The 24,044-nt window shown below is 38.2% G+C and overlaps 1 protein-coding gene across 15 annotated transcripts in view; it reads left to right on the top strand.

The window, feature by feature from the left end:
• Window positions 1–212: 212 nt before the first annotated feature.
• Window positions 213–24,044, top strand: part of r3hdm2 (R3H domain containing 2) — a 29,183-nt gene continuing 5,351 nt past the window's right edge. The window contains exons 1-20 of one of the 15 annotated variants that reach the window (XM_026166806.1): window positions 213–368; window positions 510–732; window positions 1,336–1,377; window positions 2,410–2,496; window positions 2,644–2,764; window positions 2,867–2,945; window positions 3,488–3,547; window positions 3,836–3,976; window positions 5,297–5,405; window positions 7,385–7,480; window positions 8,344–8,393; window positions 9,056–9,109; window positions 14,354–14,622; window positions 16,123–16,298; window positions 17,425–17,523; window positions 18,907–19,200; window positions 20,669–20,804; window positions 21,790–21,947; window positions 22,752–22,891; window positions 23,022–23,122. In XM_026166806.1, the coding sequence (XP_026022591.1) occupies window positions 574–732; window positions 1,336–1,377; window positions 2,410–2,496; window positions 2,644–2,764; window positions 2,867–2,945; window positions 3,488–3,547; window positions 3,836–3,976; window positions 5,297–5,405; window positions 7,385–7,480; window positions 8,344–8,393; window positions 9,056–9,109; window positions 14,354–14,622; window positions 16,123–16,298; window positions 17,425–17,523; window positions 18,907–19,200; window positions 20,669–20,804; window positions 21,790–21,947; window positions 22,752–22,891; window positions 23,022–23,122 (2,371 nt within the window). In that variant the 5' untranslated portion in view covers window positions 213–368; window positions 510–573. Of the gene's footprint in view, window positions 369–509; window positions 733–1,335; window positions 1,378–2,409; window positions 2,497–2,643; window positions 2,765–2,866; window positions 2,946–3,487; window positions 3,548–3,835; window positions 3,977–5,296; window positions 5,406–7,384; window positions 7,481–8,343; window positions 8,394–9,055; window positions 9,110–14,353; window positions 14,623–16,122; window positions 16,299–17,424; window positions 17,524–18,906; window positions 19,201–20,668; window positions 20,805–21,789; window positions 21,948–22,751; window positions 22,892–23,021; window positions 23,123–24,044 lie in introns of those variants that run through there. The other 14 variants (XM_026166807.1, XM_026166794.1, XM_026166798.1 and 11 more) reach the window with 14 other exon arrangements.

Here is a 24,044-nt window from a genome sequence, read left to right on the forward strand (position 1 = left end):
CAAAAATAGCCTCCCTAATTTAAACCTAAAAAGTTTTTAGATGCTACTTTTTAAAGTTGCTGCTGTTAGGTTGAGCTTTCAGCTGCTGTGTTCCCCCACTCAACTCCACTTGAGTGTCACAAAGCGCAGTAAAATGTTACATTTATATATATGTATGTATATGTGTATTATGTATCATAATTTGGGGATTTTTCTCTCTCTTGTCCTTATAGCCCTTCCCCAGAGGCTAAGACTTGCTATGGACTGCACTTCGCCCCCTGCTGCAGCCCAGTCGAGTACACTACGTTAGTGGGTCCCCACATCTTTCCGTGTGGTTCCTGTCCAGACTCAGTGAACAGAGTCCAGCTCCGATCTGGTACCACCTACAGGTAAATGGTGTTAAAGTACATTCTCTCTGTCTTTTTTGGCTTTCCTTGCACAGTTTTTGCCAAGTGGGTAGCCATTCTATGCAGCGAGTGCAGAACTTCCCCTTCTTATATCTATCTTCTTTTTTTTTTTTTTTTTCTCAGCCACTGCTGGGTCCTCCACCCAACCCCCTCCCCACTCCCACCCTCCCCCCTTTCCCCTAAAAAGATGTCAGTGAGCCTGACAACGGACATCCAGCAGGAGGGAGAGAGTGGGCCACTTATTGAGCCCTGCAGTCGAGGCAAGACCTCCCCTCAACCACAGGGCACCAAAGAAGGAACTGGAGAGAGCCTGGAGCCGGATGATAGCTCTCCACAGGATGCACAGGTAGGAGAAGTTGATCATACTGGTGATAGTAAGTTTGCATTTAGATGTTAAAAAAAGAAAAGAAAGGAAGTTGTATTCCACATAGTTCTAACGCATTTCCTCTCTTGAGAAGGACCATTGTTGAATTTCAGGGCTGGTAACAATACCCAGTAATCAGCTGTTTGTTTTGTTTTGTGACTAGTAAGCTAACCAATTATTGTTGGTGTTACGGATGTTACGGATGAGGTGGATTCAAGTCAGGAAATTCATATTATTATTATTTTTTTCAAATGAAGCTACCTTTACCTTCTATTTTATTGGCAAATATCTTATTGTGCTTGACAAACATTGTTGTCTTTTGAGTAACACATTACCAAAAATTTTATTCCTTATTTTGCTGCAGGTTTTTTAATCAACGAACAATAGCGTTATTATCCCACATGTTGTGTAGAAGCTTTGAGTTAGCCAGTAATATTTAAACCTCATTATGGTTTATACTGATGAATGCAGAACAATTTCTTACACACATGTTCATTTACTCCTCAACTTTATGTACCCTATTTAGTTTGTGTCTAATATACTGTAATTTAATTAATAAAATGATTCAATAAACTATTCTTTTAGAAGCGGGCTCCTAACCACAGCCATGGAAGGAAAAGGGCCAAGGTAAGTGTCTGTGGTTAGATTTTTTTTCTTTTTAAATAAATTTATTCAAGTTTATTCTTAATTCCTTGAAATAATCCCCGTGCTATTTTGTTTGTTTGTATAAGGCGACCTTCCATTATTAACACTGTAATCCTCTCAACTACAGAGGAGCACCTCCTTTATTGGCTTAAAATCTTAAGTCCAACTTTAAAAGTAGCTGTGTTAGACTGACCTCTGTAATGATAAGAGAAAAACAGATACAACCAGTTACATTTTACAACTAGATGTTGGTTTGCAGAGTAAAGGGAAAAAGAAAATCAGGTCAGCTGTTTCGTGAGTATGGCGACCAAATTGTACGTAGCATAGTAAAGTAACATTTTCATTCAGTTATGTTAGTAATGAGTTATGGATACTGTAGCTCTCTTAAACTGGCTTTACCTTACTTATATGTATGTGTAATTGATTTTGGACATTCGGACATTGATAAATATGACATACCAGTGTTTAGTCATTCTTGATTATGAGAGTTCAACCCAGTTATTGCGTTTTTGGAATGGTATTTTAGTATGACATACCTTGCTTAACTAGTTCCCAATGCTTTCATTAGATAATGGCTCTCATCATGTCACTTAAAGGTTTAATTTTCTCTGGGGTTTTAACTAACAAATGAAGTGTTGTCATTACATATGCTGTATTGAAGATTTGTGTTAGCCCTGTGCCATCTTGGGTCTTTCTTCATTAGCTAATATCATTGTCCTGAAGGCTCGAGAGACATTTATGCTGTTGTTTATGCGATAGAAAGCCTAACATCAGAATTTTGGCATGGTACACAACGATGTTAATGAAATTCAGAGTTTCCTTGTATCAAAATGCTAGGTGCTTGTATTTTACACATGGATAGATGTAATAGTATGTTGTTGTAGTAAATTATAGTTGGAAAGTCTGAGCATAAAATCTAAAATCTAGCTTAGAGCAAATCGCACTATTTCTGTGTTTAGAATATAAAATTGTAACACATTAGCCTTACAGATAATTTGTGTGGTAATCTTTCAGTCTAATGCCAAACTGAAGCTGGTACGAAGTCTTGCAGTGTGTGAAGAGTCCTCCGGTCCGTTTTCCAATGATGGACCACCAGAATCGGTAACGTGTTTTGTTTTATTTTTTGGTTGTTTTTTTTGGTTTTTTGTGGTTTGCAAGTCTGTTTTGACGGGATTTACAATGCTTAATAGGCAAAATTAGTAAATGCACAACCTGCAATTTGTGTAATAATGAAAAGCGGTTTTCTAGGATATCATCCAGCTTCACATCAGCTGTCCATCTGACAAAGAGGAGGAGAAGTCCTCGAAGGACGAGTATGAAAATGAAGAGGAGAAGAAGGACAAGACTCCCCGAAAGATGCTGTCACGTGGTAAGATGCAAACTCTCACTTCATAAAAGTATCTTTTCCTATCAACATCTTCCCTTAACTCTGTCTGATTATGCCCCCCCCTCCCTTTTTGTTTTTTAATAGACTCCAGTCAGGAATATACTGACTCCACAGGCATCGACGTTCACGAGTTTCTGGTCAACACACTGAAAAACAATCCCAGGTACGGGTCTGACGGATAAACATGTTGGTAATAAGACGAGCACAATAATAAATTACTTATTAAGTAAGATAAGTGCTATTGATTTATACCAATCAATTTATAAAATTGATTTTTCCCATTTTTTAACAGGCTCAAATAGTGCAGTTCTTTGTCCAAACTATGAAAATATGAAATAATATCAAACTTGATAGCAATGATTTTATTTAAATTGCATTTTTTTTATTGTAAAATCAAATATCATTTGTTTTTGACTAGTTGTTAAAAAAAATCTGCACTCTCTAAATATCTTCATTTTCATCCTGAAAAATTGGATGTTGTGTCATGAGATACGATCTACGCCTGTACAGGCTTCTGTACATGAATTTTACTTTTTTAGATATCTGAAAAACAGCAAATTTTGGTGTCCTGAATTTTGAGAACACTTTTTTTTTTTGTTGTGTGTGTGTGTAATGACATGTCAGTAGTATACTTGCTCCACTATTCAGCGTCTTGCTCACCTCTCTGATCTGTCCCTCACTCGCTTTCCCTCTATGGCTCACCAGGGATCGAATGATGCTGCTTAAACTGGAACAAGATATCCTGGAGTTCATTAATGACGACAAGTAAGCCACGTTCTTCATATCACTCACATGTTTTTAAATTTAGCCCTCCCACCTTCAGTTCTTATTATTTATAGTGTGCTGAGGAAATGAGAGAATTATGTTAAGTTGTAGTTGTGTATTCTGTAATTAAGAATACTATTTGTGTATCCTAACAGTTTGAAAATCTATCTTTATCCTTTATTAATATTGTTTTGCAAATGTCCTAAATAATCAGAGAATTAAAACCCAGCTGTGGGTAATTTGCTCTGTTGAAATAACCTGCTTCATGCATTTTTATCTCTGTTTCAGTAACCAGTATAAGAAGTTTCCACAAATGACTTCTTATCATCGTATGCTGCTGCACCGTGTGGCTGCCTACTTTGGCATGGACCATAATGTGGATCAGACGGGAAAGGCTGTCATCATCAACAAGACGGGCAACACACGCATGTGAGTGTAGTTTGTCTTTGGCTCAGATTTCAACTAGTCTGGTTAGTTAGAACGTCAAATTAATGCTCAAAGTTCAATCCTGTTCCAAGACAAAACACAAGAGGCAATGTATGTGATATCAGCAAGAGTACACAAAAACTTTATTTTAGATTTAATTACTGTTCATTAAATAAGTTCAAATTAGGACATTGGCTGTGGTGGAAAAAACACTCAGCACACAAGTTTGACTCCCTGCATGTATCGCACCCCCCCAAAAAAAATCTAATAGATTTTTATCAGTTTTATTTAACTCTGTACCATTGTTTCAACTAAGAAAGAAGTACATTTTTAATATAAATAATACTTGTATTGCGGTATCGATTGTGCCAGCAGCAGTTTCACCTTAGATCAGCGGTCCCCAACCTTTTTGGCGCCACGGACCGGTTTATGCCCGACAATATTTTCACAAGCCGGCCTTTAAGGTGTCGTGGATAAATACAACAAAATAAAACTAGTACCGGTACCGAAAAAAAAGATTTATTCATAACACACGTGAAAAGACCCAGGAAAACAGAGTTAACGATAAAAACAATAACAAAATAACGCTGAAAACCGATTAAAAACCCTGAAAACCATACATTTCACACCTGAGCCTCAACTCTCGCGGCCCGGTACCAAGCGACTCACGGACCGGTACCGGTCCGAGGCCCGGGGGTTGGAGACTGCTGCCTTAGATGTTAAAGTGGACAAAAATACTATGTGAGGATTTGTTAAAGAACATGTTGACAAATCGTTAGATCTAGAAATGAAAGAACAAAACATTTGACTCCCTTTGGAGGTACCAGCATTGCAAAATTTACTGTTTTTTCCCTATAGTTCACAAAATTTCACCAGTTCAGTTTTATCTAGGTTTATTTACTATATTAGTTTTCAGAAATCCACTCAACTTTTCTAGGCATGATTGGATGGAAGTGCATTTAAGAACATCATGTCTGACACTGTCAGATTGGGCATTAAGCTTTCTTTAACTGTCAAATCCCCCATGTGGAGTTTGATTTGCACGGATGTGACAGCATTGCAGGCAATAGTCTTGTGAGTTCAAAGCTAGTGTCCTGTCTCATGCACGATTTACTTAAGCAGAATATTTCCAGTATTAAGAACCCAGCTGACGCAAATTAACTCCTGCTGTGACACATGTGGGGCAGTGCTTTAGAGCTTTGGACAACAGTTTCTTTCCCAGATTCTCCCAAAATTCTTGTCTTGAATTCATCTGTGAAACGAGCTCATGTTTAAAAGTATGCTTTTTGTCCTCCACAACGTTTGTTTTTTTTGGTTGTATAGCCCAGAACAAAGGTTCTCTGAACACATCAAGGATGAACGCAACATGGACTTCCAGAAGAAGTTCATCCTTAAGAGAGATGATGCTAGCATGGATAAAGATGATAATCAGGTACATCGATTGTTATCACAAGTAAATGGTAAATGGCCTGTATTTGTATAGCGCTTTACTAGTCCCTAAGGACCCCAAAGCGCTTTACATATCCAGTCATCCACCCATTCACACACACATTCACACACACTGGTACCTTGTAATTTTTTGTGTGTATACAGTGGTTCATTTGTTTGTTTGTTTTTGTCACTTTCCACGCATGCTAGTGTTTTTAGCTCCACCAATGAGTTGGATTCCTCGCTGAGTAACAAAAGCTTCTGTAGGCTTGTCTCAAATAGTTTTTCTTAATAACTTTAAAAGAAACACTGTATGTAAAGCTAGTTCTCAATCTTGCTGCCACATGTTACAGCTTTTGGAGATGGCCCCACAAAAATAAAGGGACATAGCTGGATTTAATGGCATGTGGTGTTTGACATGTTTTCATTCAGTCAGACAACAGATTGCTGAGGCATCTGGATGTGTGAACAACAAGCATTGCAGCAATTTCTTGGCTCAGTCCTGTAGTCATCTTACATAACCTTACTGAGGAGGCTAATTAGCTGTGTCAGTAACAGTTATGATAGAATGCAGGGTTTGGCCACAGAATGGCCATTGGCTTACAGTATACTGTTAAAGTAGCACAGTTATCAGTTAGGAGTGAAACTGCATTTGTTATCAAATATGAAAATTGATACATTTTTAATCTGCAGAATCTGGAAACATACCACATATATTGCATTCCTAGGCTATGTACAAATAATTGCATTTTTCTGTCTGATCCTGATGCAACCATTGCATTTTAGCTTTTTGCTTGGTTTCACATCCTATGGTTTCCATATACAGAATCTTTTCTTATTGCTAAATTGTGGTGATAAATTTAGGATGATGACTGGGAACTGCTTGACTGCACCATTTCCTTTCTAACCTAGCATCACCAATATCATTTCTGTATTAGTTATCGTCCTCCTACTTTCATACAGTTCATAGTCTTTAAGACATTTCAAAATCTTCTTGATGGCTAAGCCTAACATTATGACCACTAGTACAGATGAATGTTAATTACCTTATTCCAACAGCAAAGGTCAGAGAAAGACAGCAGCAGAAGGTTTTTCTGAGTGTATCCAAACTCCCCATCAGCAGTTATGAGTGTCTTTTTAGAGCTTTCCAATAATCAAATTAGGGAATGTATTAGAGGAAATCCAAACTGTTTTGGCTTTGGCTTAGAATTTACAGGAATTAAATGATCATCGATGCTCGAGTCTGTGTACAAGATCCCCTGAGGACCTGTGTGTTGCACCCAAAAGAGTAACGAAGTTCCCTGCAGCGGTGGTCATAATGTGACAGCTTTGGGGACCCCACAATTGTGAAACATGTAGCACAGAAATTCAGTGCAAAACTCGAATTTATCTGCTGTATTGTTAAATTTGATCTATGTTGAAGAGCTATAAAATTATACACTTTTATAAAAACATTTTCAGTTTATTTCAAAAGGAACTTGATCTTTGCATGCTTCGATATTTGAGTAGCTCTTTAGATTTTAAATTAAACCTTAAATTGGACATTTTCAAATACAGAGACAATTCTCCACTTTGGAATTAGGAGATTCTCTGTCTCAAAATTGATTTTGTTTATTTTGTTTTCTGGACCAAGTTTATCACACCATTTTATTCATTTCAGCAGTGTTTGTTTGGGGCTATGACACTTTTTCCTAATGCTTGCACAGATTTGTCATGCTGTCTTCTATGATTCTATGTTCTCTCACGTTTGTGGTGTTAAAAATTCCCACGCTGACTCATCCCTTGAACACTCACTTCGCACAGTTTTCATTCTGCTGTCTTGTTTTGACAACAGACATCTGCTCTTCCTCACATGCTATTGTTATCTTGTGCATTGCTGCTACTTTTCTTGACAGCAGGTTGCACAAAGTGTGACTATACGTGTTTGAAAATTAAATTGCATGCTTAATTATTTTACATTGTCATTCTCTCCCCAAATGTTAGATCCGCGTGCCGCTGCAGGACGGGCGGCGTAGCAAGTCCATTGAAGAGCGAGAGGAAGAATATCAGCGGGTACGAGACCGGATCTTTGCCCGAGAAGTAAGTATTGAACATGGATGGAGGAGCAAGTGCTTGCAGTGCATATTTCCTCATATGTCAACAGCACCAGTGTTTACTCAGTCAGGTTTACTCAGAAATTAATTTCTTTGTGATAAACTTCCACAATATCAACAATTACCTTCACTTAGTAATTTACTTTATGTGTTAAACTGACTTTTAATGAACTGTTCTTTTTCTTGGGTTGAATAATTGACAGTTGTATTTTGACCAGATGCTTGTGGTCGACATAAACAAGCTTTGGACATAATTTAATGGGATTTCTGACTGTTTGTCTTGGCAGAATTAGTAAAGTTCAGTACAGTTTGTTGTTTTTCAGGAAGAACCTACATTTTAAGCACATTTACACATAATGATCTTAAAGAGTTAAGATCAGAAAGACTTTATGTTAGCTGGATTTATCCCTCCTATTAGCTGCTTTGATTTGTGTTCAATGTGAGATGTCTGAGGTATTCGTCCTCCTCTATCATTAGTGTTTAGTGTTTTTTGAGTTGTTTGGAGCCATATAGTCTGTTCTCCACTTAGCTAAAGGTAACACCTTGGGCTTACTGATCTTAAGCACTTCCCAACTTTTTGGGATATTATTAGAAAGTAAGTGATCAGAATCATGTGATAATCCTGGAATCTGCAGTCCTTGTTGAAAGTGTAGACTGTTGAGAAATGGGTCCTTATTATTTGTCACACTGAATTTGCAGTCTCTTGTGAGGTTCTTGATCCCACACTGGGAATCTGTGCTTTATTTTATGCCAAATACTCATAAATCCAAGCCTGTAAACCTTTTTGAAATGGAAAACACTGCTTGTCTTAAGTGCTCTTGAAAGAATTATACATTTCATAATGTGCAGGTGTCCTTTTTTTTACAGTCTTCTCAAAATGGATACATCAATGACAACAGGTAAGATCCTACGTTCTTCTGAAGACTTCAATGTTTGTAGTTCATAGACTTCATCATGGCCATCTCTCCTATTAACACTGTATTGTGTTAGGTTTTAGTTATGAGAGGTAGGCAGCTACCTCATTAAAATATTAAGAAGTATCTGTATGAGTTTAATTTTTGACTTCTTGCAAGTTTGCCTTGGGTAAAATTTGATTGTAGAGAAGAAATCAAATTTCGCTTTTTTTTTTTTAAATCTTTTTTTCTTTCAAATGATTAATTTTCTAATTTCCCTGATGTTTTGTGTTAAAATTACTTTGAGTGACACTGTGTTTGAGAGAGATTTGTGCATAGTGGAATGCCACTTTTTTCCTTCTCTCTTATTTTAATAAGAAAATAATTTGACTCACAGGCAGTTAGACTAAGACGACCCCTAAGCATCCTGTCCGTTGAACTTGAAAGAGTATGATATAATATGCTGAGAGAAACGGGAATGATTGACCAGTCAACTTTTTGCCTTGTGTGCATTTTGTTTTTCTCCCTTATTTCTTTGGGTGGTGAAAGTTGCAATGAACCTTCCTCTACCTCTTACACCACTCGTTGTCATTCTTCTATAAACCCTATCCTGTTTTCCACTCCAGTCCTGTAACTCTAGCGTTTTCTCCTAATGTTAACCCCAACAGACTTTCCACTGAGGGCTACTGCTCTAGCTCTCAAAAGAGGAGGCAGATCTTTAGGTATTGGGCTACTGCTGACTGACTTGTGTGTTGCCATGCCCATTTTTCAAAGTGGTTTGGTGATGATAGTGGTGACCTGTGGTGGTTATCTTTGCTTGGCATAGTCGGCTGATTAATGGCTATTCCAGCATTGCACTTTTGGGCTTCCCAAGACCCATGCATGGCTGCTTTGTGGTTTCACTGGGGACTCACTGACCTACTTACCCTTCCACCCATCCACCATCAACCACATTTTTACACAAAGTAACTGCATTGCTTTCACAGTAATCTGTTTGTTTTGTGGTTGACTCAGTCTTGTAGTTTTTGTTAACATGTCAAATGTTGCATAGTATTGCATAAAATATACAAGTAGTGCGCATGTGCAGTAGTGCTCTCCAACTGACATGGTCATTTGAAAATAAGAACCACGAGGCCCTTTATATTTTGTGTCCAACAACTAATAATTTTCCTTATTGATAAATACTTTCTACTTTCATCTATACAGTGTTGGGAGATGTTCATGATTACTAATGAGTACTGTGTAGTCTCTTAGATGGAAGCCATAAAAATGTCTCATGCATCAATAAATACTTGTATATAAAAACTAAAGTTAAAAGTCCAAAGAGATACTAAAAATATCTTTGTTTGCATGCTTAACATGCTTTTAGACCTTTGTGCCCAAACTGTTCGACCTGCCTCAGCTTTGACTCTGATTTCTATAGCTATCCCATGCTACTCAGATATTATCATCAGATCCTTGTAGTGTTTTATGTTGCCTGAACAGATCAGGCGTGTTGTGGCGTATCCTGCAATACCAACATTTCCACTTGTCCTTAAACTAACCTCTGTTAGTGGAGCTTTGTCGCTGCTCAACATAAACACATTACAAACCTTAAGATCTAATGTGTCTTTGCCGTTTAGGAGTGGTATTAATGTTTTGGTACGCATGTGTACTTGGTTTAATTGGAGGAGCAAATACGTTGGTAACTTGTGAATCAATAAATATAAATATCAATCAATCAATCAATCTTTATTTATAAAGCACTTTTCATACAAAAAAAAAATGTAGCACAAAGTGCTTTACATAGTTAAAAGCAGCCCACCCCACCCTCCAACTCACTCCCCACACTCTCATTAACATAAATGATGTGAATACACACATATCCCCCCCCCCCCCCCACACACACACACACACACACGCACACGCACACACACACACACACACACACACACACACACACACACACACACACACACACACACACACACACACACACACACACGCGCACACTTAAAGAGTAAAAATTGGGCTGGGCTCGCATGAGCCAAGTGAGGAAACACTATAACAGGGAGCCGTCTGCACCGGTCACAGACCGCAGCCTCCAGGCTGGGCACACAGCAGGAGGGAGGCCAAGGAGCCCCCCAGCCAGGCTGAGAGGACCCCCAGAGACCCAGCAGCCACAGTCGATCACAGCCCCGGTGCAGAGAGCGCCCTCTGAGGAAACACTGGAGATATGACACAATAGGATATATACAGGGTAAAATGATAAAATAAATAAGAACAGGATACAATATAAATATAAATATAAATAGAGTAAGAAGATTAAAAAATGAATAAGAATAAAATCAATAAATATTAGGTAAAGTCTAAATTAATAATAGAATAACAGGATAGAATAAATAAGCATAAAATAAATAAACGCTTAGTAAAAGCTAAATTAAAAAGGTGGGTCTTGAGCCTGGTTTTCATATATGGTTTTCATGCCTCTACACTTGGCATCACATTCTGTTGTTTTGAAAATGCTGCCTTTAGGGAGTTACTGGAAATTTTCATTTGGATTAGGATGAACTGATTTGGAATTTGGTGGTCAAAGGTAAAAAAAAATCAGATAGGCCATGTTTTTGGGCTAGGCTTTAAAATTCTTATGGAATAATCCACTTGTAAGATTTAGATTAATAATAGGATAAAGTTTTGGCATTTTGTATACAAAAGCTTAAAGGCAGAGGCCAGACAAACATTGATAAAACTGGTGAAGGCGTACAAGATGGTAATTCCAGTGTTTTTATTCTGTAAATATAAACAGGATCTAATATATGTTCTGCTGTTTGTAACATGTGTTTGTGTAGTGAAATGTAGACGTTTTCAGACATGACCCTTCTGTCATATTTAAGAATTTTTTAAGTTTTTTTTTTTTTAACCATATGAGTAGTCCACTTAAAAAAAAAATTCTGTTATCACTTAATTTATGAAAATTTTAGAAGTTTAACATGGGAATTGAAACAGAATTATGTATGTTTGAAGTGTTTTTCTTTCCATCTAAATGTGCTTATAAGAAATTTTAACCTTTTAGAGAATGCATGCTGTTAAAATACACCCCTAAAATCACAGACTTGTTGATGTTCTTCAGTTTAATGAACCCACATAAAAGCTCTTTGGCTATAATAACATCTAACAAGGAAAATGATTGAGGTGCAGAACACCAGGAGTCTTATCTCCCCCTCCTTCCCTTGTTTGTGCATGTGATGGGGGAATGCTGTCGTGGGGAGATGAAATATCATGTGATCAACAGCAGAATCCCTCCTCCTCTTTCTTCTCATCCTGCTCTCATCTTTGTCTGCAGATCGAAGCGAACAAGTGTGCGACTGCTTGTACAGAGAATGTCAGAGCACCCACCCTTCCTTAAAATAGGCTGTGCGGAGAGATGCCTCAAAATAGATCCCCCCCCATTAATTCGGTCTCTGAAATATTTATGAGCCACAGCCACCTTTTAAGCACTACTGCCTATCACTATGGTTTTACAACCATAAACACATCTTCGTGCTCATCATGGAGATTTCCACAACCTGTCTGACATATTATGAATTAATTCCAGTCTTTTCTCTGTACATGGACATACTCTGTTCATAAACCTCCAGTGATGGGGTAAAAAAACATTTACAGCCCTGGTGGTTGTTTTTCTTTTCTATGCTTTTTTTTTTCTTGCATGCAGGGTCTTTGTTCTACAATATTTTAGCAGCACAGTTGCATTTTTCTTTTTAAAGTTTTAAAGTTAATAAATTCCGCTTTCTTTCTTTCTTTTTTTTTCTTTCATGTTCAGCTAGAACAATAGTATTCTTAATGCTGCCACTTAACTGGCAGACCCAGTCATTCACGTGATAGTGGATTTCCTCAGAGTGGTGGTTACTGTTTCAGCATGATCATTAGTTTTCTTGGCAGCTACCCTTATCTAGGGTGACAGCATCACAACAACACGTTGTGTGTGAACACAGCAGTGTAGCTTAAAGAACTATATTGGTGAAGCAGTTGTAGTAAGTGTGTATTTTTGTAAGTATTGTGTGTGAGAGTCTGAGTGCTGATGTACATCTGCTCTTAATGAGTGTTTATGTACATTTGGTATTAATTCAGTAGTGTATGTGTGTTTTGTTTCTATGCTATTTGCTGTCTCAGTGAAAAGACGATGCATTTTTAAGTGCATGCATGATTGTTTCATCTGTGTTAATATGTTTAACATGTTTATGCAAGTATATATGTCCTCTATGGGAATGGTGTCTACAGTCTTTGGGCCTTTTCACACCTGGAAATACAAACTAGGTTCATATTTTGTTAAACTGATCTGGTTATTATGTGAATGGAGTCTAAAATAGTTTACGTTCCACGTGGACTTGATACTGATTTGATGGGGATGTGTCTGATATACACATGCATACATACCGGCCTCACTTTCTTTATTTTCACATGCCATTGCTCTGTCACAATATACCTGAAAGGTGTCAGGTTTTAACCCTTCAAGTCCCTTGATATTTAAAAACAGTCTCGGCCTCTCTCTAGCCCAGGGGTGGGCAACTCCAGGCCTCGAGGGCCGGTATCCTGCAGGTTTTAGATGTGTCCTTGAACCAACACAGCTGATTTAAATGGCTAAATTAGCTCCTCAACATGTCCTGAAGTTCTCCAGAGGCCTGGTAACAAACTAATCATGTGATTCAGGTGTGTTGACTCAGGGTGAGATCTAAAACCTGCAGGGACACCGGCCCTCGAGGCCTGGAATTGCCCACCCCTGCTCTAGCCTCTACCACAGAGTGTTCTAGTTTTCACAGTAGAAACAAACACAACTCGTTCTGGACCGAAGCCACCTCTTTTTGTCAGGTTAAGTTTGACTGTTTGGTCTGGACCCAGGCCCATATGTCCATAAGTTTTAACTACAGTGATTTTGGTTGGTATCAAACAAAATTTAAAAAGTCTAGACCAAACATGGTAGGTGTGAAAGCACCCTTAGATGGTTAATGTGTGCTGAGCTCTTGGAAATCTGTCTTTGTGTCTAGTGTCTTTGTAATATCTTCTTACATCCTAGTGTTTGGAGCATCTTTTGCATGTATGTTTTCCTTTCTGGATGGGTTTGTGTGAGTGTGTGTGTGTGTGTGTGTGGGGGGGGGGGGGTTGTATTTTTTTTTAATTTGAGACATTATTATTTGGTATGTTGCCTGAGTTTGTATTGTGGTATACTTAACCAGCAAATATACATCTGTGTTGAATGCTCCATCTTTAAAACCTCTTAAACTGTGTGTACTCTACGCTATTGGTGACCTTACTCTGCTCTTCTGTTTCTGCTCCCCCTATCCTTTTCTGTCTTCAACTGTCTTTATTCTGCTTCCACCTACACACCTCTGCTTCGAACTCTCTTATATGCACACCTTTTTTTTCTTTTCTTCCTTTTCTTCCTTTTCTTCTTCTTCTTCTTCTTCTTCTTCTTCTTCTTCTTCTTCTTCTTCTTCTTCTTCTTCTTCTTCTTCTTCTTCTTCTTCTTCTTCTTCTTCTTCTTCTTCTTCTTCTTCTTCTTCTTCTTCTTCTTCTTCTTCTTCTTCTTCTTCTTCTTCTTCTTCTTCTTCTTCTTCTTCTTCTTCTTCTTCTTCTTCTTCTTCTTCTTCTTCTTCTTCTTCTTCTTCTTCTTCTTCTTCTTCTTCTTCTTCTTCTTCTTTCTTCTTTCTTCTTTCTTCTTTCTTCTTCTTCTTCTTCTTCTTCTTCTTCTTCTTCTTCTTCTTCTTCTTCTTCTTCTTCTTCTTCTTCTTCCTCCTCCTCCTCCTCCTCCTCCTCCTCCTCCTCTACTTTTTTTGTCTTTCTCTTCTGGCTGTGCTTTCTGTAATTTGCACATTCTCACTCACCTTTCAACTCTTCCTGCTACAACACCTCCTCTACTTCATTCCCATTTTATTTCCATCATGTCATCTCTTATCTTTCTTTTTTTTTCTTCCTACTCTGTCTTTTCTCAGAAACCGCGAGAGCTCCAGCCGGGCATCAAGCAGCCGTCAAAGCAGCACGGACAGTGACATGAAGTGCCTGGAGCCAAGGCCTTGGAGCAGCACCGACTCAGACAGCTCTAACCGCACTCTCCGGCCACCCGTCACTAAGGCCAGCAGCTTCTCTGGTATCTCCATCCTTACCAGGGGGGATAGCCTTGGCAGCAACAAAGGCTCGCAAGGGAGCTGCAAAGGCTCTCGCTCTGGTAAGGTTTGGAGAAAAGTGGAGAAGAAGCATTTAGGTAGTATGCTATTAGCTTGTTTTATTTTACTTGCCTTAAATGAGTAGTACAACATGGAGAGATGGATTATCTAGTCATGTAAGCTGTTTTTTGTATAAAACATAATGAAAAATTATGATAGAACTGACCGAACGTCATTGTAGTTTAAGAATTAGCTGTGTAGCATAAATTGAATTCAAGAAGCTCCCTTATGTCTATATTCCACATCCCATAAAATTCTCTCAGGTCGGCCTTCTTAGCGAGATTTTAAGGTAATGGATAGTGCCTTATTTCTTATTTCATTGCTAAATGTGCCAGATATTTTTTTTTTAAACAAGCTCTGGAGAATGATATGGTTGGTCATTTCTAAAAGTTGCCCTTTTCATATGTAGCGCACAGCAAGAGATGGTCTGCTTCAGACAAATTCTCACCTTTGAAAATACTCATTTTTGGTTCAGGAGAAGGGTGCTGCCTGGGTAAAGTGTGGAGAATGAAGGCTATTTGACGCCCACTTGCGCAGTGTGTATTCACATTACCTGAGCTATTTCCACATGGTCTCTGTTGGGCATAACAGATTTTGTACTATGACCTTAAATAGCTTTTAAGGTCCGGCTGTGTCGGACATTTGCCTTCCCGAATGTGTCTCCATCGGCTTGTGTCTATAAAAGTTCAGGGCTGGAGTGCATGTGTGAAAACAATTTAATAGTGGTCATCAGTGGACTCGAGGATTGGTTGATTTGCTTCTCCCGACGGGGCTCCCCCGGTTTCATTTTAAGTCTGTGTTGACTGCTGTGCTAGTTTTTGCTTTTAAGATTCATGTGTAGAAGTGTTTTTGTCTGCCCTACTCTGTGGAGACTAAAGGTGTATTCATTTCTCCTGTATTGTTTTGGGAAAAGCCTGTGAAGATCCTGACCCTTGTTGAGTTTTTGTGTTGGTTTTTATTTTGGAAAGTATCATCCACACAGTCACAGGCAGCCTGTTGGTCAGAACAATAAAAGTATTTTCTTAGGGAATTGTGTGCCCCCAGTACCTACTAGCTACTTGACAAATGATTTGGACCCTGCAGTTTGTGACTTGTTAAACAAGTCATCAGAAACTCCTGTGGTTTTAAAGGCTTTCAAGGCCGTCCCTTTATTAGCAAAGAAAATATTAAAGCTACAGGTATTTATCTGATTAAGAATTAATTTCTGTCCAAACGTGTTCTTGTAAAATGTTGAGAGCTTATTTAGCAGAGCTCATATTTTATAACAACCAGGAATCAGAAGTTACTAAAATTAGCTTCAATTGACTTTTTAAACTACAAAGGTGACAAACGTTTGATGCAAAGTTGACTTTATTTTGCCCTCTAGTGGTTTTGCACACATACAAATCATTTTCAGAAATCTTCAGAACACTATTTGGTGTTATTCAGTGATGATGCAATATTTTAAGATCAAGTCATAATTTGTGGGTTTCAGTGTTGGAGAATTTAAATTTCAAAATGATCTCCTTTATCTATCATGTCATCTTCTAAATCACTAGGCCTTCCCCTAGTCAGCCCTGATGTATGTCCTCCACCTGCAGCCTCCCAGTCCAGCCGTAGTCTGCTACCCTGCCCATCTCAACAGCCACAGCAGCCACAGCCCCAGGCTCCACCTCAGACTGCCCTGCTGCCCACACCGCCGCAGCACCCTATGAGCAACCACATGATTGCTCAGGTAAGTTATCTCCACTACCAACCAAAAATGGATGCAATGGCACATTCAATTTGTGGTTTAATATAGGACGTCTGTTTTTCTTTTTGTTTTCTTCGGTGTAGCAGAAGAAAGAGAAAAACATGAGGTATTTAAGTGGTCATGACTGTTAGTGTAACAACTCTTACTTAAATGTGCATACTGTAATTGGAAAATATGGAAAAATTTTAGACAGTCCAGTTTATTCATTGAAATTGATTATTAAGGGCAGCAGTGTAATTTCAGGTATAAATATCCTGCAGACAGTGAAGCTGCATTATTTCTCCTTGTCATACACAGCTCATCAGTGAAAAAAGAATTTGAAATGGAAACTTGGCCTTCTCCAATGTCCTACTCGCAAACACTTTTATTACTTCTTAAAAGTGAAAGAAAAAGTTGAAATGGCTACAGATAAAACATGCTCTTAATTAAAATAAAATTCTTAGACCCAGAGTTGTTTAATATATGGTCGACATCCCTTTTACTTGGGCCTGCATGCCACATTTTTATTCTCCAGAGCGAGAGAGAACTTTAAACACAGTTTTCTAACTATTACGGTTAGACACTGTGTGCATATTGTTCTACAATCACTTCCAGGGTGTAGTGGCCTGAGGACATTCCTTTCAGAACATTTGGGATTAATGCATATCCTGTTACACCCTCATCAAACGTATCAGGGAAAAAACAAAGACTTTGAGGAGGAATGGATGGAAACAAGTGTAGTGAATTGAACATATTCAGCTTATATATAGAATCAATGTCAACCCATCCTCCTTTAACAGGTTTGATTTTTCCAATAACTTCACAGTCGATAGTCTTTGATTGCACACATTTCCTTTTCTTCCTTTTTTTCTGAGTAGTAATAATTACACTTAATTTTTTATACATAATTTGTTTGTGTAATATTTAGAAAAAAAAACTTGATTTCCATTACTATCCTCTCTGCTCATTAACAACTTTTCCTTTGTGTTCTAACCCTCATTTTTCCTATGTCTTCATTTCTGTTTTTCCCTTCTTTTCACTGCTTCTGATGCCGTGTTCTTTTCACTGCCTTGCTTCACTCTCTCTATGCTCTACCTCTTTATTTCATCCCTTTTTTTGGTGTGTATAGCCGGTGGCGTCTCTGCAGCCCTCTCAGCCTGTCTCCTACTCCAGCCCTTCCTGCCCCCAGGTTCTCCTGCCAGTTTCTCCTCCCCAGCAGTACACAATGGTACTGACACGTATTATAGCTTCATCTCTGTTATACTCATTCAGTTAATGACTGACACTTTAGCTGATGCCATATCCTACTAAAAACACTTGCACTCATTTACTGTCCTGTTTACATTCACTCAGGGGAGTCAAAAAACATATCTTGGTTCTATCAAGATGTGAGTGTGTCTGCAAATACATTTAAGTAATAGCTTTTTCATATAAATTGGTGTTACTGTCTAAAGTGGATTCAGTGAGTAAATGTTGTGTCTGTAGTAACAAAAGAAATGACAAGGATGTGTCCAGTTTGTTCCTGGCTACGTTTTTTGTTTTTCTCTTTTAAATCACTGCATCTGTATGAGTGCAACCACGGTTGCCCACAGAAGCAGAGTTTGAGTTTGGTTGTGTTTACATTGGAACAGTCATTTGAAAAAGAGTTTTCACTTGACTCTATGCAGTTAAATCTTAAAAGTTCATGCAGTACAATTAGAAAAAGACTGAACAACTGAGGAGTTTTTGGGAAGCGTTACCAGAAGCTGTAACCTGAAGAAGCTTTCTAAACGAAGCACAGCTTGTTTTCTGCCCCAGGGCCTTGCAATCACTCACTCAACCATGAAATCCTCTCCAAAGTATTCTAGAGTCAGATCTATCTGAGAGCAAAAGGTGGCTGAAACCTGTCACACACCCTAGGATCATTGTCCTGTTGCAACAGGACAATGATCCCAAGCACAGCAACAAATCTATGACAGAATAACTGGAAAAGACTCAACGTGGTGTAATGGCCCCAGTCAGAGATGAGTTCTGCCTGATTTAAAATGCCGCGTTGGGACCTTAAGAGAGCTAAGCATAAATAATAACCTGCAAATTTCAATGAACTGTAAAGTCAAGTGTGTGAAAATTCGTCCAGAGGTGATGTGAGAGATGTGGGGGTTTTTTTTGTTTTTTTTTTTTAACAAAATTGTGTAGAGTCCTTTGAAAACTTTCTTTTTCACATGACTGTATGTAAAGCAATGACCGATTAAACCAGTATAAACTTCAGTGTCTAATTTTAGATTTTCCAGCATACAACAAAGTCGATACTCCTGTCATATATTCTGAATGTTTGCAATGTTGTATTTGGATTCTGCTAATAATAATAATAATCATGATGATGTGTTTAACTGTATATGTATATACTCAAAGTAATAAATAAAGTGTTTTCCAAAATGACACAATGACCCTTTAATAATCAGAATAGGAGTCGTTTTAGACCATTGCTAATGAAGCATTTAGGCTGTTGGAGATCATTGTTAATTACTTAGTATATCCTAAAATCCATCTCCAAAATCAAAAAACAGTACTGATATAGGAGTGTCACCTATAAGTCATAACCAACTAATGGCATTATTCCCATTCTACCCAGGGAGAAGAGCTGGCACCCCAGTTCACACAGATGACACTGAGTCGGCAGGGCTCCAGTGAGAACCCCGAGCCTCCCCCGATGTATCAGGCTACTCCTCCAGTGCTGCCGCAGCACCCCCCACCTCAGACCGGCTACATTATGGCTACTACGGGTCAACCTTTGCCACCTCCGTCTGGTTACCAGCCCACCACTGGACACCCCCATCCTCCACCTCCACCGCCTCCTCCATCCCAGCCTGTCATGCAGGCCGCACCACCTCCACAAGGCTACATGCAGCCCCCTCCACCTCAGCAGGTATGCATTCCTCCACAGGTGGTTAGATAAAAACAGCAGACATACCTTTTAGATTTAAATTCAGTTTCCACAGTTTGTCAGCTTTGATTGAATATTGATGTAGCTGATATCTGGAGGCAACCATGCCCAAGGATTACATGATTAATGAAATGTAACACAATGTAATAAATAAAACAGACCTGTGTATGACTTTCATATCGGGTAGTTAAAATATAATTGCAAACATAAATTAATATTTCATACTTGCAAAAGGTTTTATAGATCTGTTATCTAATTTAAATCATTACCTAGAACAGCACTCTACACCGAAGGCAATGTAATTAACTTCGTGATATGTCAGTTACCAAAGCTGTCACAAATATCATGGAAGATTTGCAAAATGTTCTGTTTTTATGGCTTTTCATCAGGCTTTTCACTCATCGGATTCTATCAAAAGTTATATACGTACTATTTGTAATGAACTAATTCAGTTTTGACATGTTGTGCAGTTTTCTTTATACAGATTCATCCTGATTGACACTTAAAAATAGCTTTGATTCTGTGTGCTTTCATTGTAAAGTTCTAATCTTGACCTTTAGAGACATTTATTGCTGGTTATTGGTGCATTGTAGTGTAGTGTACTCTAGTGTTTCTGTTGGCGAGTCAGCACAATCATAAAAAATTGGTGGCCAATACAGTCGTCAACAGGCTGAATCACAATGTTGTATGGTGAGATAGAATTAACCTGCACCCCAGCAAACCTGTGGACGCAGAAGTATAATCACACCTTTGAGTGGAGTTGATTGTCTTTTGTTTTAGTTCATCGTTTTGATTTACTCTCACTTTTCTGCTGTGTTGCAAATGTCCTCGACATATTTCCTGCCTACAAAAATTTTGCAAAATAATCTTAAGATGCAGCACGTGTTTGCTCGGGTTCTCTCCAGGTACTCTGGCTTCCTTCTACATCCAGAGACATGCAGTTAGTGCTGTTTGGTTAATTGGTGATTCTAAATTGCCCACAGCTGTGATGCGAGTCTTGAGAGTCTGTCTTTTTGTAGCTGGGATAGCCGCCTGCAAACCCTGATAAGGATAAGTGGAAGAAGATGGATGGAGTTGCTTGAAAACCATCCAGTTGAAGTACAACAATGAATGATGAATGTTATTTGCTAAAGGTCTAAATAAGCAATTTTTAACAGGGGGGAAATTTTTTACTGCTTTAAATACAAGACTATTACTACAAATATTCCAGCTTTCATGCTGATAATCCTGTCCTAACACATTTGCTTTAGTGAAATTTAAGGACAAAGTATTTATGAAAGTCTTTATTGCTGTTGTGATTTGAGAATTTGATGGTTTGCAGAAGCAAAATAATATGGTAGTTTATTACTTCTACACTAAAAATTGTCTACACCAGTGTGATTCAGTTATTCTTCCCTTCAAAGTTCATTAAATACAGATTACTGAACTTTGGTTTGTTATTTCTACGCAGATACAAGTCTCATACTACCCTCCTGGTCAGTATCCAAGCTCAGGCCAGCAGTACCGTGTGCCCCAGCCAATGTCCCACCAGGTGTCTTACCCAACCCAACGCACACAACCCATGCCTCAGCCAGCACAGCAGTCAGGTCAGTTGATTTTCATGTGCTGTGCATCATCAGACAACATGATATTCAAAAACAAAAAAAAAAAAAAACTTTTTTGATATGCAAAGACATAAATACTTCCATTTGCAGCAAATGGCCATTAAAAAGAGGCCTTTGTCAAATGTTGATGCACATTTACTTTTTATTGCATATTGTGTTTTTATTTTATTTTATTTTTCAGTCTATTGACAACTGGAAGACAGGGTTTTAATGTGTATTTGTAACAGATGTTGTATACTTAAGTTCAAAATTATTATTTGTCCATGTAGTTGTACTTACTGGAAATTATATTGGGGATAAAGTCCACTCGATTTTGGAACTGTAAATGTTTTCCACAGTCACACTTGCTTTTAAATCTACCAGGTGAAAGGTTGGAGTGAAACAGCCGTGCCTGCTTGTTCATCCAAGTCCAATACAATCAGATAAATATAGGGCTATTTTTCCTTTTGTGTTCCTGGAAAAAGTTGTCAGGCGCCAGCATTGTATGGTTTGTGAAGTCTGGCTGTTTGTATAGTAAGTGACTGACAGTGTTGACAACCTAAACGGACTTTGGATCATAATGGACGTCTGCCAAAGCCACATAGTTCATGAACATGAAGGTCAGAAAGACCCTACATTACAACATGCCTGCAGTCTGGTCTGAAATATAATTTTTGTGATGGTGAAGATTTATACTCATAGAAAATTAATTAATGAATTTATATTATGTTTAAGCATGTAAGCTTAAAGTGATGGTACATTTCAGTTTTTGTGAGTTACGTGATTGTCAGTGTTCTGTAAATTGTTTTCCTTTTTTTCCCTTTTTATTTAATATATTATGGTTGACATTAACGCTTATGTCCTGTTGTTCTGTGAATTATTTAAAGGTAAAGACCCAACTACTCCTCTTCATCCCATTTTCTCCCTTCTGTAATATACTGTGGTTTTACTTTAAATATTTTTATTTTTAAATTATTTTGGTCATCAGGTCTTCAGACCATGATGCCCAGCCAGCAGCCGAGTTACCAGGGCATGATGGGTGTGCAACAACCCCAAAATCCTGGACTGCTCAATTCACAGAGAGCAGGAATGGGAGGACAAATGCAGAGTATAATGGTTCAGTACCCACAGATGCCATCATATCAGGTATGCAACTGTAGGAGTTGATAAAGGATACTTGTCAACAGTCATATCTTTCTTTGGTTAATGTGACTAGTTGATGATTATAGAACTGTCAGGTTTTTTTCCAGGCGAGAACAAAAGTTAAGCATTTCCAGTATCTAAACCACATGCGGCTCAATGTTAAAACAGCGCCATCTGGTGTACAGTTGAAACATCATTTTATGTCTGTGAAACAGATGTGGAGCTTACAGTCCTAAAACTGCAACAAGCTTAACAAAACAATCTAAGCAAATATTTTGAAAGTAGACCTGTTTTTCTGCTGTACTGATACAGATAAGAGTTAAAAGAACTGATCAGATCTAACTCAGGTTTGTGCCAGTGGTTTATTTAGAGTCAGGGGTGCAGCTGCAGAAAGCTCTCGCTTTTTGCCACTGTAGTTTGTGTTGTGTGTAGGCACCGAAGAACACCTCAACCCTGTGTTGGCAGCCAAAAAAGCTTGCATTTATAATCCATGTTGCGATGATATTTTACTAAAATGTGCTAACATGGAGTTTTGATTATGTGGTTTAGATTGTGAATTGAATAAGGTTGCCGCTCAGAGGCAACTGAAAATCTGTTGCTACTGTGATATTCCAAACACACCAATATGCAGCAAAGAGTTGCGCTGAATATCTGGTGCTTGTTAAACAATAACAAACGTCGTGCAAAGTGTAACACGGGTTTAACACGAGTATCTACCTAATCATCTTTGTCAGAAGACCCCTAGACCCATCAGTACACATTCTTGAACAGGACTTTTTTTCCCCTTGATCTTTGACACTTTGCTAGGTACCTGTGGGTAATGAAAATCAGCAGGTGGTGCAGCAGCAGTACCAGCAGCAGGTCATGGTTCCAGTCAGCCAGTCTGTCCAGGGGCCCATGCCTGTTTACTACAGTGTTATCACACCCACACAGCAGAATAGCACAAGGTAGGTGCTTGAAGACATGATATTCCAGCAAGAGATTTAATAATAACCTTGAAGTATTTGAAATGGTTAATATAACCATCCACAATGTGGTGATGATGTTCATCTTTTTATGTGTCTGTCTATCCTGCAGTCCATCAGTAGGTTACCTGCAGCCCCCCAGCTCTGAGCAGTATCAGATAACACAGTCACCATCCCCCTGCAACCCTCCACAGTTGCAGCAGCAATATTCAGGTGAGGCTTGATGTCAGCAGATTGTAAAGATGAATATGTTTAGGATTTTTTTGGACATCAGAAATTTGTGTGACATCCATAATTAATACTGGACTTATATACTTTATAAAAGTGTAGGCTCCTAAAAAGAAAACAGTCTAAAAACTGTTTTTGTTCTAGACTGCAGCAGTCCCAGGTACATCTGTATTTGAGTATATACTAGTGCTGACCTGATGAAGTCATAGTGTGCTTAAATCTACAAACACTATGTTGACTAATCTTAGTTGCAACTGTCCTTTACAAAATTAGATGAAAGGTATTTAGGTAAGAGTTCAGACAAAGGTACACAGGGTTCACATGTTTAACACGTAACTCGGTGTACTTCAAGCCCTGCACACGGGGACAAACAATGTTTTACCTCAAATTAGGTCAGGTTTATTTTTATGTATTCATAGAGCAATGTGATTGGCCAGGAAATGAGATGTATCTATAAACGTGACATTGTTCTTCAATGTTTTCTGCAGTTTTGCTTCATTTGTGACAATTAAAACCACCAAATTGAAAGTTGTTGTGTAAACAGAGGGGAGAAAATAATGAGAAAATTAATTTAAAAATAAGTCAGCTTGGTTGGCATTTATCAAAACTATGCAAACAGCTGATCTAATGCAGGTGTACACAGATATAAAGACATCTTAATTATACAACTATATTTTTAATGGTTATAAGTTCTCTTAATATGGTTGTCATGTTATAATAAACGCCTTAATATTACATTGTTCATTATCTGTTTTTAAAGCAGCTCTCACTCATGGATGAACACAGATTACTTAGATTAATAGTTGTCTGCACTATAATTTAATATCTAATATATGTGGCTTACTAAAGTGGTTTAAAGTCTTGGAATTGCTCAGTTGTCACTCTTAAAGGGAAACTGGTATTTTAA

This window comes from Astatotilapia calliptera, chromosome 5 (assembly GCF_900246225.1).
Source record: "Astatotilapia calliptera chromosome 5, fAstCal1.2, whole genome shotgun sequence".
NCBI classification, from domain to species: Eukaryota; Metazoa; Chordata; class Actinopteri; order Cichliformes; family Cichlidae; genus Astatotilapia; species Astatotilapia calliptera.